Source organism: Tribolium madens, unplaced genomic scaffold (genome assembly GCF_015345945.1).
Source record: "Tribolium madens isolate multiple individuals breed KSU strain unplaced genomic scaffold, Tmad_KSU_1.1 Scaffold_19;HRSCAF=116;Tcas5.2_LG9, whole genome shotgun sequence".
Classification (NCBI taxonomy): Eukaryota; Metazoa; Arthropoda; class Insecta; order Coleoptera; family Tenebrionidae; genus Tribolium; species Tribolium madens.
In genome coordinates, this window is record NW_025400983.1 from 1,908,069 (window position 1) to 1,923,045 (window position 14,977).

The 14,977-nt window shown below is 33.0% G+C and overlaps 3 protein-coding genes across 3 annotated transcripts in view; 2 read left to right on the forward strand and 1 right to left on the reverse strand.

The window, feature by feature from the left end:
- Nucleotides 1-743: 743 nt before the first annotated feature.
- LOC123015250 (protein rhomboid-like) lies at nucleotides 744-1,954 on the reverse strand. Its single transcript, XM_044414887.1, has 3 exons — nucleotides 1,606-1,954; nucleotides 1,236-1,556; nucleotides 744-1,189 (listed from the first exon to the last, which is right to left on the reverse strand). Exons 1-3 carry the CDS (start codon nucleotides 1,834-1,836, stop codon nucleotides 857-859), a joined length of 885 nt encoding a protein of 294 aa, XP_044270822.1. The 5' UTR covers nucleotides 1,837-1,954; the 3' UTR covers nucleotides 744-856.
- Nucleotides 1,955-4,960: 3,006 nt separating this feature from the next.
- LOC123016090 (REPTOR-binding partner) lies at nucleotides 4,961-6,302 on the forward strand. Its single transcript, XM_044416317.1, has 4 exons — nucleotides 4,961-5,121; nucleotides 5,783-5,870; nucleotides 5,923-6,044; nucleotides 6,094-6,302. The coding sequence occupies exons 1-4, from the start codon at nucleotides 5,077-5,079 to the stop codon at nucleotides 6,199-6,201; spliced, it is 363 nt and encodes a 120-aa protein (XP_044272252.1). The 5' UTR covers nucleotides 4,961-5,076; the 3' UTR covers nucleotides 6,202-6,302.
- Nucleotides 6,303-9,097: 2,795 nt separating this feature from the next.
- Nucleotides 9,098-14,977, forward strand: part of LOC123016091 — a 6,507-nt gene continuing 627 nt past the window's right edge. Inside the window, exons 1-5 of the mRNA XM_044416318.1 lie at nucleotides 9,098-9,383; nucleotides 9,442-10,373; nucleotides 13,725-13,832; nucleotides 13,882-14,771; nucleotides 14,821-14,977. The exon at nucleotides 14,821-14,977 is cut by the window's right edge and continues 13 nt beyond it. Coding sequence (XP_044272253.1) covers nucleotides 9,540-10,373; nucleotides 13,725-13,832; nucleotides 13,882-14,771; nucleotides 14,821-14,977 — 1,989 coding nt within the window. The 5' untranslated portion in view covers nucleotides 9,098-9,383; nucleotides 9,442-9,539. The remainder of the gene's footprint in view (nucleotides 9,384-9,441; nucleotides 10,374-13,724; nucleotides 13,833-13,881; nucleotides 14,772-14,820) is intronic.

The following is a 14,977-nucleotide window of genomic DNA, read 5'->3' on the forward strand; positions in this document are numbered from 1 at the left end:
CTTAGAGTGTGTTTTAAGTACCACTACATAGCTGTGTCGTAAAACGTAAACGTAAAGGACGCAACAGAACTAAAAAAAATAATTAAAAAATGCTTCAAAATACTTCAGTTTGAATATTCCATAAGAACGAAAACGTAAGAATTTAACAAAGAAATTTAAAAACACAACGCAATAGAGGGACGTAAATATAAAGAAGTAAGACCGTAAACATAACACAAAACATAAAAATTAAATGTATAACGTACACATAAGAACGTAAGCGTACGCAACGCAAACGTAAAAACGTACATTTAAAAACGCAAAGGACGCAGAAAAAAAGTAAAGCATTTCCATCAGAAAAAAGTTAAATTTTAATGTATTTTACGTAAAATTGTAATAACTCAAACACAATTTGAAAAAAATTAAAAAGTGAACAAAAATTGCGAAAACTATTTAAATACAAACTTAAATTTACCACATACATAATAATTGATCAAATGAATGACAACTGAGTATAAAATTGTGACGATTAAATTTGACAGTTTATGTTACCAACTTAATTTCAAAATCATAAAATATTTTTAACTGTCGATTATTTTATTATTACCATAATATCGCACTTGATTTAGTTTTTTCTACGTGTGTGATATTAGTTTTCTAAAATATTTGTACCAAAATCGCTTCTTTTTAAATAAATTTATATTTTAAAGCTATGCAACCAGTTTTTTTAATACTCTAGTGGGCAGGCAACCAATTAAACACCAGTTTGTCAATCATTTATTTTTCCAAATTTTACAAAACCAAAGACTAAAAATAAGCTCAAACACTTACAAATTGTGTAATTCCACACATTTATAAACACACAGTATTAAAAAACTCAACAAAAATAAACATACCGCTTGCGTATCACATCCTTGGGAGTACACTTTTTAATCTGGACTGTTATTACCACAAGCGTGATAAATAAAACCACGTAAAGTAATAAACCGACCAAAAATAAAACAAATCTACGTGTGCTCGCCCCTTTTTCTTGTTTGAACAACACCAGCCCCAAAAACAGCCCAGCAAGCCCCCCAATCATGTGAGCCCCCCAGGAAATCAGCGGCTCCTTTCTAAAACTCGCATGAATCACGTTGTAAACAACGTCAAAAACGACAATAATCGCGATACAAACCCCTCTGTGGATTTTATAACTCAAGGTGGCGAAATTCTGAAAAAATTGTGATCAAACCTTGGCGTTTTTCGGTCCCAATTACCAAAAAAATATCAGCCGTGTGCGAAATCAAAAGTGCGTAGACGCCCCCGGAGGCGCCGATGACCAAATCCGGGTGGAAGCACGCCGCCCCCAGGACTCCGGTCACGCCTCCGGCGACGTACAAGGCGAGAATCCGGGCACGGCCGTGTCTCGCCTCCAGGAAAAAGGCGAAAAGGACTTGCATGAGGATGTTGAGGCCTAAATGGATGCAGTCCTCGTGGAGGAGCATGTAGGTGACAAACCGCCAAATTTCGGTTAGGTTATTCGGTTCGAACCGGAGCAGTTTTTGGGTGGTTTCATCCGAGGCGGCGTAGACGATTATCTGATAATTATCATAAACATTGGCTAAAAATATGCAAAATCTGGTTTACCTCCAAGACACTGATTGACAAAACACCGAAAGGGGCGTTTTTTGTCCACGCCCACTGGGACGGTTTTCGCGGTGATAAGGGAATTGTGATAAGGGTTTGGTCGGGGTCGGTTTTTTGCATTGTGAATTTATTTTGGGCGGAAAACTTGTGATAATTGATTGGGTTGGGGGTGGGTAATGGGCCACTTACTGGGGCATGTGGAAAGTCCCGATTTTGTGCACTACACCGCATAGAGTTTGAATGAAACTGAACCAACTATAAATAGTTAAAGTTGTAAAAAGAAAAAACTTGCGTTTAAGAAGGTATTTCGCTCTCGAGGAGAGTGAAAATAGTTAGACTTGACTCCTCTGTAATTGATACACCTACTCACAATTTAGTTAATGAAGAAATTGGAGCGAAATGGGAGATAAAAGTGATAAAACCGATTAAAAAATACATTTGTTAGTCTTTGTTTAATTTATTTTATTTATTAAAATAATATTTAAACCAAAATTAATTTCTACTTAAAAAATTGTTCTGAAACAAGTAAAAATCTAAATTTCATGAGTAAGAGATTAAACCAAAAAAGGCTAAAAACACATAATTGCCCTGTTAGTTTCGAGTACAGGCCCTTTTTTTACTTACCGTTTCGAAATATTGTGATTGGGCCAAAAATTAAGGTAATAGTATATTACACTCGAGTTGGAAAATGTCATTACCCCGAGGCTCAGGTCAGAATTGAACAATAAAAATTTAAGTATTAAAAACGTAAACTTTGAATGTAAGGACGCAAAGTTAAAAACTAATAACGTAAAAAAAAATATAGTAAGTACCTCAAATTCTAGAAAATCTAGAAAAGACGAAATAAAAAACATAGCAATAAAAAAATTAAAATCCAAAATATTCTAAGTTTGTATTGTTTAGAGCTAAGAAAAGTCAAAAAATACTTAAACAGAAAAAAAAAATATAAAAACGTAAGAAGAAAAAACATTTCAAACTAAAGAAAAAGTGAAATTGGTTCAAAAACCAAGATAATAGTATATTACAACCGAGTTGGAAAATACGTGAGTATCAGCTAGGTCAGCAGGTCAGAATCTAAATTTCAACAGTAAAAAACAAAAATTCAACAAAAAATCTTGTTAATATTAAACTTTAAATGTAATAACGCAAACTTGCGATTAAAAAATAACGTAAGAAAATAACAGTGGTGGTCTATCTTATCTAGAAAAAAATAATAGAAAAAACTTAGCAAGTAAGAATAACTTAAAAACCCATAAATGTTAAAGTTTGTTAAAAACTAAAAAATGTTAAAAAGAATATTCAGACATAAAAAATAGTTACAAAAAGTAAAAAAAAAAACAAAAATTATATATTATATTACACCCGAGTTGGAAAATGTCATTACCCCGAGGGTAAGGTGAGGAAAAAACAAGAATTGAAGAATAAAAATTTAAGTATTAAAAACGTAAACTTTAAATATAAGGACGCACATTTAAAACTTAATAACGTAAAAAAATAATAGTAAGTACCTCGAATTTGAAATATCTTATCATGAAATCTAGAAAAGAAAAAATAAAAAACATAGCAATAAAAAAAACTTAAAAACCAAAACATTCTAAGTTGGTATTGTTTAGAACTAAGAAAAGTCAAAAAAAAATACTTAAACAGAAAAAAATAAATATAAAAACGTAAGGAGAAAAAACATTTTAAAGTAAAGAAAAAGTGAAACTGGTACAAAAACCAAGATAATAGTATATTACAACCGAGTTGGAAATTATGTGATTAGCAGGTCAAAATCTAAATTTCAAGAGTAAAAAACAGAAATACAACAATGCAAAAAATCTTGTTAATGGTAAACTTTAAACGTAATGATGCAAACTTGAAACGTAAAAAAAAATAACGTAAGAAAATAACAGTGGTGTTCTATCTTATCTAGAAAAAAATAAAAGAAAAAACTTAGCAAGTAAGAATAACCTAAAACCAATAAATGTTAGTTTGTTAAAAACTAAAAAATGTTAAAAAAAATATTCACACGTAAAAAATAGTTATAAAAGGTGAATAATAGTATATTACAAGCGAGTTGGAAAAAAACATAAAATCAATAATAAAAAAATTGAGCAGGTAAAAAACGTAAACTTTAAACGTAAGAGCGCAAATCTAAGATTTAATAACATAAAAAAATAATAGAAAATATCTCGAATTTTGAATAAATCTTAAGTTCTTATCGTAAAATTTATAAAAAAAACAAAACAAAAAACATAACAAGTAAAAATAACCTAGAAATTTTGTTTTCTTGTTCAGAACTAAGAAAAGTAAAAAAATACTTAAACAGAAGGAACTTCACATGTGAAAAATAAATATAAAAACCTAAAAAAACATTTTAAAATAAAGAAAAATTGTAATTAATACGAAAACCAAGATAATAGTATATTACAATCCAGTTAGGCAATATGTGCATGATTATCCTCAAGACCCAAGTCATGTCAAGATCTAAATTTCAACAGTAAAAACGTAAAAACGCTAACTTGAAACGTATAAATTTATTTTAAAAAACCGTAAAAATAACCGTGGTATTTTATTAAAAAAAAACGTACAAAAATAAGCCAATGATTCTAAGAAAAAGGTACAAACGTACGAAATTATAACAAAAATGGCGAAAAACATAGTATAACATTATAAATTGTATTTGGAAGAAAAGTATCAAGGTAAAAGTAATAATATATTACAACTTGGTTGGCGCGGCCTTGAGACTGAATAGTCCAAGAAATTACATTTCCACCGAAGTTTGTATGTATACTATTTTATTATTACTATTTTTTATTTTAGTCAATTATTTGTATAAAATATATGTTTTTAACAAAGAATGCATTGACGTAGTAGACTGTTTAAAGAAATTGGGTTTTTGACATTTGACGTTTCTCATTCAAAAAAAAGCAATGTTAAACTTGACATGATTGTAAATAAAAATTAATAAAACGCGACTAATAACCTCAATACTTATTTTTGCATTTTTTGTATAGTTAAAAAAATAGGTGTACAATTGCGAGCACGGAATTTTGGACATCAAATTCATGTCACTTCAAAAAATGTCAGTGTAAGCCGCGCTTTATTGTCATTATGATTGACGTTTGAAACTGAAATGTTAAGATAAAAATTACAAAAACCATGAGATTAGTTGCATAAGGCCCACTTTACATTTTTACGTCAATCGAATGACAAATCATCCTAAACTCCGTGTCCGCAACGGAAGGCCTTTTTGACATTTTTATTGACAATTTAATAAAAAAAACATTTTAATAATTTTTTTTCACAGTTTTCTCGTTCAATTTTAATTAAACCACCGCCAGATGTCGCCCACTCTCCAATGACGTAACCCTAACATTGCATGACCTTGCATATGTTTGTAAACACACAGCCACGTTGATCTGTTTGTAAGATAGTGTAGCGTTCTTGTGAATTTCCCCTTTTGCAAAGTGCTTTTCCACCCCCAAAATGGATTTCCAGGAGATGTCAGTGATCGAGGAGCAAACCACGACGGTAAGTCCCCGATGACAATGCAGAAAAATCGCGAAAATCCCAAAAAAATTCCCCTTACAACCCCCCCCGCCCACAATTCGGTGTTTCCAAGCCCCAGTGGGGCAACAACACCCCCATGGGGCCCGCAAGTCCCATTCCAGGCCGAATTTTTCGGGAGGCACTTTTGGGTTAGCAACACTCACTGCGCATGCGCGAGTCAAGCGCGCCAAATTCGAATTTTTCCACAAAAAACGCACGAATTGGCGTCCTCATTCGGGAGTTTCACGAACAAACCGCTGAAAAACGGTAAACTGCACGGTTATCGAGTGCACGTGTCGCATATTTCAGCACGGTAACAACGGAGTTAACTGCGCAATAACCGGTAATGTTGTAGTCACGTCTGGCTTTCCACCGGCTTTACTACGCATTTAGAACGCTAGCACGGTAAGTGGCTTTTCCCCGACCGAAAAACCCCCGAATTTAGCGGTGATATGTGAGCAAAGTGCAGTGGTGGTTCCCCCCGAAAATCGTAAATTTTTAGTGTAGTTTAGAAAAATTGCGTTTTTACGCCGGTTGGCCTTGACATTGGGGTCAGTTTTTGCAAATTGAAAAAAATAAAGTCCCTAGACCTGAAATTAGACAGTTTGCCCCGCCTGCCTTGACCTCAAGACTGTTGTTACAGGAGGGCCCTCACAGGAAGGAGTCAGGAAAGCGGGGACGCAAACCGGGCCGAAAATCGAGCGATAAAGTTGACATGAAAGCTAAATTAGGTGCGTATTGATTGGTTTTCCCTGTATTTTGTGACATTTTCGTATTTTTTAGAACGTAGTCGACAAAGTGCTAGAGAATGTAGAGCGAGGAAAAAGCTGCGATACCAATATTTGGAGGAACTCGTCGCTGATAGGGAAAAGGCCGTTTTTGCACTCAGGAAAGAGCTTGAAAAGGTGGGTGAGGTGGGGAAATGGACTCGGTTTTGATTCTGATTGGTTGTAGTTTCAAGTATGGGCGAAGGAAATCGACGAGGGTAGAATACCGGAGGATATTCATACGATTTTGGAGGATGTGGGGGCCCTGAAGAAGGAAAAGCAACTCCCAATGTGATAATTTAATTTTTGTGACCATATTATATGTTTAAAACACACTAAAATAGACCTATATTGTTATTATTATTTTACTACAAAATACAACGTTTTATAATTGTACTTTTCCCGTTATCATGATATGTAAATATTGGAGGATACTGTGATTCACACATTACCCACCACTTTTCAACACAATCATCTCATTGTTGTGTTTGAAGCTGTAAAAGTGACACGAGTACTAAAATCACGTCTTGTGACCAAAAACTCCCCAAAATGTCGCAGGTAAGGGATATTTTTCTTTAAATTTTCTACCAATTGGCAATTACGTCACATTGCGTGTGGTTTTATTCCGTTAATTCTAAAATTTTGTTGATTTTTAACCTAAAAATGTGTATTGTTTCCAAACAAATAACTCCAAACACATTTTCAATTTTTTTTTCTTAAATTGATGATTCCGTTAATTTTTCGAATTTTTTCTACCGTCAACTGGCAATTACGTCAAGTTTTCAAAAGCGGTTTGGCTTTAAAGGTTAAAACTGATTATATTTGGATTGAAATAAACATTGCGTGTGCTTTTATTCGTATAAAGATGTGAATTTTATTGGTTTTTGACGTAAAAATGTTCATTTATTGTGTATTTTGGAAAAACAACAAAAATCAAGCCCTGTGGCCATAAAACTCTCCAAAATGTCTCAGGTAAGAACTAAATTTTTGGCTTGTAAACTAATAATTTGAAAAATAAAGTACTTTTTGAATTTTCTTTTCTTTCAATTGAGGGTTATGTCAATTTTTTGAATTTTTTGTAACGTCAACTGGCAAATATGCCAATCTTTGAAACAGTTTTCAAAAGTGAGTTAGTTTAAAAGGTTAAAGCTAAATGTCAAATGAGAACTAAATTTTCCGAATTCAAATTAATAATTCCAAAAAATAAAACACATTTTGAATTGTTTTTCTTAAATTGGCAATTGCGTCAATTTTTCGATTTTTTCCTACGTCAATTGGCAATCACGTCAACTTTTCAAACGGTTTTCAAAAACGGTTTAAAAGGTTAATAAAACTAATTATATTTAGATTGAAATGTATAAAGATGTGGACTTTATTGGTTTTTGACGTAAAAATGTGCAATTGTGTATTTTTGAAAAATGGCACAAAAATCAAGCCCTGTGGCCATAAAACTCGCCAAAATGTCTCAGGTAAGAACTTAATTTTTGGCTTGTAACTAATAATTTGAAAAATAAAGTACTTTTTGAATTTTATATTCTTTCAATTGACGATTATGTCAATTTTTTCGAATTTTCTGTAACGTCAACTGGCAATTACGCCAATCAAAAAAACTAAATGTCTCAAGTGAGAACTAAACTTTCGTTTTCTAAACTAATAATTCCAAAAATAAAACATATTTTGAATTTTTTTCCTAAACTGACAATTGCGTTAATTTTTTTGTACCGTCAACGGGCAATTACGTCAACTTTTGAAACAGTTGTCAAAAGCGGTTTGGTTTAAAAAGTTAATAAAACTAATTATATTTAGATTGAAATGTATAAAGATGTGGATTTTATTGGTTTTTGACGTAAAAGTGTGCATTTATTGTGTATTTTGGAAAAACGTCACAAAAATCAAGCCCTGTGGCCATAAAAGTCTCAAAATGTCGCAAGTAAGGGCTATTTTTCTTTATTTTTTTTTACCTATTGGCAATTACGTCAATTTTTTCGAATTTTCGCTTACGTCAACTGACAATTACATCAATTCTTGAATCATTTCTTAATAACGAACTTAACTCGAACTTTCGCATTTTGTGTCCATCTTTGGTTGAAATTTACTAAATTTGTGCAAAAATGACACATTTTGAATTTAATTTTTCGTCAACTGGCAATAGTCAATTTTTTAAATCAATTTTTAAAAGCGGTTTTAGACGAAAGTAATCACGTTTTGATCGTAATTTACATTGCGTGTGGTTTTATTCTGTTAATGATGTGTATTTTCTTGATTTTTAACGTAAAACTGTGAGTTGTATTTTCGGGAAATGTCACAAAAACCATAAAACTTGCCTAAAAGTCTCAAGTGAGAACTAAATATTTGATTTCCAAACGAATAATTCCAAAAATTGAATTTCTTCTCTTCAATTGACAATTACGTCAATTTTTTCAAATTTTCTACCGTCAATTGGCAATTACGTCAACTTTTGAAACAGTTTTTAAATAAAAGCGGTTTGGTTTAAAAGGTTAAAACTATTTATATTTGGATTGAAATGGACATTACGTGTGGTTTTATTCATATAAAGAGTGGCTTTTATTGGTTTTTGACGTAAAAACGTGCATTTATTGTGAATTTTGGAAAAATGTCTCAAAAATCAAGCCCTGTGACCATAAAACTCGCCAAAATATCTCAGGTAAGAACTAAATTTTTGGCTTGTAAACTAACAATTCCAAAAATAAAGCACTTTTCGAATTTTCTTTTGTTTCAATTGACGATTATGTCCATTTTTTCGAATTTTCTGTAATGTCAACTGGCAATTACGCCAATCTTTGAAACAGTTTTCAAAAGGGGGTTAGCTTAAAACTAAATGTTTCAAGTGAGAACTAAATTTTCTTTTTCCAAACCAATAATTCCAAAAACAAAACACATTTTGATTTTTTCCCTCAATTGACAATTACGTCACTTTTTGAAAAATTTTCTACCGTCAATTGACTATTACGTCAACTTTGGAAACAGTTTTCAAAAACGGTTTGGTTTAAAAGGTTAAAACTAATTAATGGACTGAAATGAACATTGCGTGTGATAATGATGTGTATTTTATTGATTTTCAACGTAAAAATGAGCATTTTTTGTAAAAAGTTTGCACAAATGTCATTTTGCAAGGCCAACGTAGTAAAAATGTGCATTTTTTGCATTTCCCGGAAACGTCATTTCGCAAGGCCAACTCCGGAATTTTGCTATTATCAGTTTTAAATTCGCACTTGCCCCCTTTATACCGTTTTATTGTGTCCCATAAAGTGTGTAAATTTGTCTTCCAACGTAATTAACTTAAATTAAGCCGAATTAGTGCTTCCGTTCGGTTAAATCCGGTCTTCTTCGTAACCAAACAATTGCCAGTCTTGAGACAAATTTATTTTGACATTTGACGTTTGTGTGTGTAGAAGTTAGTTTTGGTTATGTGTTGTGTTAATTAAAATTAGTTTAATTACTCGATTACTCATGACAGTAAGTAATTTCGTGTAGTGTGCGCCCCCCTGTAAGTAAAAAAACCGATTTCTTCCAGATTTTCATAACCCCACTCACCTGTTGCTCCACTTGTACTAACACAATAACCGTAAGTGCTTCCGGCCTTAAAATGCCCTCGAATCAGGCGAAATAACAATGTACAAGCCCCCCGAGAACACCAATCGGGTGAAATCAATCAAAAGCCGTTTCGAGAATGCGGCCGAAAGACAGCTCTCGAGACAGCTCAGCGACCCCGCGAAACGCAACATCAAACGCACCCCAGCCTTCCGTAATGACTTGAATTCGGAGAAAAACTTCCAGAGGAACGCCCAGCACAACCGCAGTTTCTACGTGGAGAAAATCACAGCTTTAAAGTCGCCCCCAGTGAGCCCCAAACCGCCCCTCACCAAGTCCAAGAGCTCGGCCGACTTCGCCCTCATCCGCAGCAAATTCGACCAGTGTCTCTACACCGAGCCGCTCCCCAAGGCGCTCCGGAAGCCCCCCGACATCGCAGAGCCCCCCGGCCTCACCGACACGCTCCGCGAAGCGCTGAAACGCCCCCTTCCCGCGGGGCCCGCCCCCCGGAAGCCCCCGAGGACTTTCGAACACACGCCGGTGAAAAACACGTCGTTTTTGCACCAAAAACACGACGCTAGATATATGCTGAGTAGGCTGGAAAACGCCCTCAAAAACAACAAAATCAAGAAAAAACAAGTGAAAGTGGAAACGTCAACCACATCGGGGGAGGATAGCGACGATAGTGTTTTGTTTAAGAGTAAATCGCAAAGGGGGATGCCTGAAATACCCGATAAAAACGGCTTTAATTTCAATTGTTTAAATGGCGGGTGTACGGCCACCTACGATAAAATAATAAATCAATCAAAATCGGAATTTTTTGTTAAAAATTACGATGAACCGGTTTATGCCGAACCGTTTCATTTCGACGATACGAAAAAGGACAAGGGGGCTAAAAAGAGTCTCTACTATATGGTAGGTTTAGTGATAAAAACTGCATTTTATCAAATGAATCACACGAAACAAAGTTGGCTTTGTTTACCACAGCCAGCTGCGGTCGCTTCCGATTTGGTACAATAACTGTTTTTTTTTTTATTTTGGAAGTAAATAATTTTCAGTGAAATCGAAATGTTTTTTCAGTGAAACAAGATTTCTAAACCACTTAATTTTATATTCAAAATAGTTGTCGACCTGTGCAATTAGTTGCAATTGAAAACAAAACTTTCTTCTATTCAACAGATTTATCATTTAAAAGAGTAATTAATTAATCGAAATGTTTTTTTTTTCAAATTAAAAATTAATCAGAAAGTGATATTTTTTGAAAGAAAGTGTAATTTGTATGCTGGGGGGCAAAGAAAACGTTTTATTAATTTCTAATTTTGACCTCTTTTTTGTTTAAACCAGTTGGGGTTTTATTTTTTTTTGTTTCGTAATTTTTTAATAAAATCAATGTTTTGTTTATTAAGTGAAGGAAGATTGTTGGGAATTGGTGCGATCATGTGCTATAAATAAATTGATTTAATTAATTTGTAATCTAGGTTGAATTACAGATTAAAATAACGGGTTAAAGTGTAATAAGAATGTGTGATAACTGTTGAAAGGGCGTAGAAAAAATGTGTAAATGTGATTGTTGTATTATGGAAAAAATTCCACAGTCTCATCATTTACGGTTTCATGAGAGAACGACTCGTTTTTAATTTTTTATCAAGATAAAAATAATGGCCTATTTGGGAATAATTGCAGCTTTTTACCTAATAATTACATATTTTTTCAAGTCGAATATATAAAAGTAAAGTAATGTTAAATTACATTTTTTATTGAATTGTACGAGTATAGTAGGCTGTGATGTACTTTTACGCAACAATTTCTAATCATTTCCTGCATTTCCACGATTTTAATATTTGATCAAGATAAAAATAATTTCCTGGTTGGAAATAATCGACCTAAAAATGTCGAAAAGTAGGTAAAAAAAACAATAAAAAGTAATGTAAAATGACATTTTCAAGGGAATTGGCACAGTAGGCTGTGACGTACTTTTATGCAAAAATACTAATCATGATGGTCTGGATTGATTGTAAAATTATTAATTTTTTTTCCTTAAAACTTGTATCATATTTAACACATTATTTGTTAATTTTCGTTTAAAAAATTATAATTTATAAAAAAAAATTTGTTTTCTGGTCTAGAATGCTTTGAGTTAGCAACAGATTTTATTTTCGAACCACAAAAATTAATTTGATATTAAAAAAAATATTTTATACAATTTTTTAGTTGTCAGGTCTAGAGTGCTTAATTAAGTTGGCAACAGTGTTACCAACTTTATTTTCGAACACAGAAATTAATGTACATTAAAAAAGTTATTGTGTCAGAATTGCTGTTATTTTTTGACGTATTCATATAGTTATTGACAACGTATGTCTCATAACCTTGACCCACTTTATACAAATGACATTTTAAAAATAAAATAGAGTGCTTTGGACATTTAAAGTTAATTGAAACTTATTTTTAACATTGATGTGACAGTGTTGCCAACTAACATTAGAAAATTCTTGACATTTTCATTTAAAAAACTACAGTTTTTTATTACATTTTTTTTTACTTTTCACGTCTAGAGTGCTTTGGCTGTTTTTTATTGATTATGAATTAAGTTGGTAACAGTGTGGCAAACTTTTTTTTGGAATCACGTAAATTAATCCTATATTAAAAAAATTGTCCTGTTATTTTTTGACGTAATTTTACCACATCCATATAGTTTTTGACAACGTATGTCTCGTAACCTTGACCCACTAAATACAAATGAAATGAAAAAGTAAATAGAGTGCTTTGGACACTTATAACTGGTAGAAAATTATTTTTAACGTTGACATGGCAGTGTTGCCAACTAAAATTAGAAACTATTTGACTTTTTTTTAATGATTTCTGGTTTAAAAAAAACATGTTCTTTTAGTTTTTTAGATCTAGAGTGCTCTGGCCAGTGTTATTTTAGAATCACAGTCAAAAAAATCATTGTTGGGTCAGAATTGCTGGCATTTTTTGACGTAACTTTATAGTTATTGACAACGTATGTCTCATAACCTTGACCCACTTTATACAAATGACATTTTAAAAAGTAAAATAGAGTGCTTTGGACATTTAAAATTAATGGAAATTTATTTTTAACATTGATGGGACAGTGTTGCCAACTAACATTTGAAAATAGTTGACTTTTTAATGATTTCTTTCATTTAAAAAACTACAGTTTTTTTACAATTTTTTTTAGTTTTCACGTCTAGAGTGCTTTGACCGTTTTTAATTGATTATAAGTTAAATTGGCAACAGTGTGGCAAACTTTTTTTGGAATCACGTAAAATAATCCTACAATAAAAAAAAATCGTTCTGTCATTTTTAACGTAATTTTACCACATCCATATAGTTTTTGACAACGTATGTTTCGTAATCTTGAGTGCTTTGGACACCTATAATTGCTAGAAATGTATTTGTAACATTGACGTGACAGTGTTGCCAACTAAAATTAGAAAGTAGTTGACATAAATAATTTCTTTCGTTTAAAAAAAATATAGTTTTTACAAAAAGAGTGCTTTGGTCGTTCATAATTGAATTGACAAGTGTTTTTTCAAAATCACACAATATTGTTGTGTTCGAATTGCTGTCATTTTTCGACGTAACTGTCACTTCTATATTGTTTGTTAATTTTCGTTTAAAAAATTATAACATACAAAAAACAATTCTCTAATTTTTAGATCTAGAGTGCTCTGGCCATCACAGTAAAAAAAAATCATTGTGTCAGACAGAATTGCTGTCATTTTTTGACGTAACTTTACAACATTCTACAGTTATTGACAACGTATGTCTCTTAACCTTGACCTACTTTATACAAATGACATTTCAAAAACTAGAGTGCTTTGAATTTTTATAATTGGTAGAAAATTATTTTAAACAGTGTTGCCAACTGAAATTACAAAGTACTTGATTTTAATGATTTCTTGCGTTGAAATTTCTCGGAAAAATCCAATTAAAACTCACCTGACGTCACAATTCTTGCGTGGGTGTTATAATTGTAAACATGAACACACTTATCCACACTATAAATATTTATTACGTCCATGTGTGTTAAAATCCAGATCACACTCGAAAAAAATACTTAACCTAATCCTAAAAACACCATTTTTCTACCTGTGGTGGGTTTTTACGCCCCAAAAAAGTCCCTATTTCCATCATTAAACACACAATTAATTCCAGTGAAAAACTTAATAGCATTTAACCCCACTTTCTTCTCAAATATCTAATCACTAAAGTGAAATCCCTCAGTGTTTCCTGTTGTTTCAGAGCACTTCCCTGATATGTGACGAAGAAAATTGTTTAAATAATAACATGGATGAGAATTTAAAAAATGTTTTAAACAAAAAAAATCAGGATTCGACCTCAACTAAAGAGGTATTTGTGTTGACAATTTAGTGATTTTTTTACCAAGAATTTTTTTTAGTGTTTTGAAAATTCGTCTCAATCGTCGTTCGATTCAGCCGTTTCGACGCCCCAGGACGAACCCGACACAAAAATCCAGCATTTAATATCCCGTTTCGAGGCGAAAAAACAGCCCCCCATTGAGACAACACCCCCAAACCGAATCGAAGAATTGCGTTATTCGCTGCAAAAAACCCTTAAATGTCTCGATTCGGAGCCCCCAAATGACACTCTAACCAACAAATTCGAAACCTATGTGAAAACAATGCCCAAATATCGCACAAAATTGTCAAAAAATGAACGATTATTCTACTGCTGTCTCGTAGTAGGCTGGGATCGGGAAAAACCCCAAATCAAATTCAAATTTCCCGCGCATTGTAAAGTCCCCGATCGGATTGAGGACCTGTGCTATCCGGAGGCGGCAAGTGGCCCCCTTGATATCACCGATAACGCACAGTGTTACTCATTGGTGATAACGAATGATAAGGGCGAACGCACCTTCGGGTATTGTCGGCGGGTAATCCCCGAAGGTTCCACCAAGTGTATACCACTCGCCTACTGTATTTTGAGCAAATATCGTGCACCACGATTCTATAAGAAAATTTTAATGGAATTGGAGACACGACATGGCATTCCTGATAAAGATCGTGATGAATTGATTAGTGCTTTTTATTTTAATAAGTTTCCAAGACCGGGGGAATCCCTTAAGATTGATTTGAGTAGGTTAGATGACAGATCACGTGACTATGTAAATGTCAAAGTGACAGAATTGATTTTGACATTGCACCATGACACTAGATATGAGGAGGCGGATTTAAAACCGCTACATACCTTACCGACTGAGATACTTTTACGAATTTTTGCAAGTCTATTATTGGAACGTAAAGTGATTCTTATCAGTTGTGTTATCAGGTGAGTTAATTCGAATTTAAGTGAATTTAATTAATTAATTTAATTTTAGTAAATTGTCGTGTTGTGTGGACGCTTTACAGAGTATTTTATATCCGTTTTCGTGGCCTCACACTTTTATTCCCATTCTACCGCAGTGTTTGTGGGACGTGGTGGAATCCCCGACGCCTGTCATTTGTGGTATTTTGTCAGTGGCGATTGTCAATGAC

Excerpts from the sequence above, each read along its gene's own strand:
- LOC123015250 (XM_044414887.1), bottom strand. The coding sequence starts at position 1,836 with ATGCGGTGTAGTGCACAAAATCGGGACTTTCCACATGCCCCAGTAAGT. Across the intron at positions 1,557-1,605 it reads TGTCAATCAGTGTCTTGGAG|ATAATCGTCTACGCCGCCTC; the intron begins GTAAACCAGATT and ends GATAATTATCAG. Across the intron at positions 1,190-1,235 it reads ACACGGCTGATATTTTTTTG|AATTTCGCCACCTTGAGTTA; the intron begins GTAATTGGGACC and ends CAATTTTTTCAG.
- LOC123016090 (XM_044416317.1), top strand. The coding sequence starts at position 5,077 with ATGGATTTCCAGGAGATGTCAGTGATCGAGGAGCAAACCACGACG. Across the intron at positions 5,871-5,922 it reads TGACATGAAAGCTAAATTAG|AACGTAGTCGACAAAGTGCT; the intron begins GTGCGTATTGAT and ends CGTATTTTTTAG. Across the intron at positions 6,045-6,093 it reads TCAGGAAAGAGCTTGAAAAG|TTTCAAGTATGGGCGAAGGA; the intron begins GTGGGTGAGGTG and ends GATTGGTTGTAG.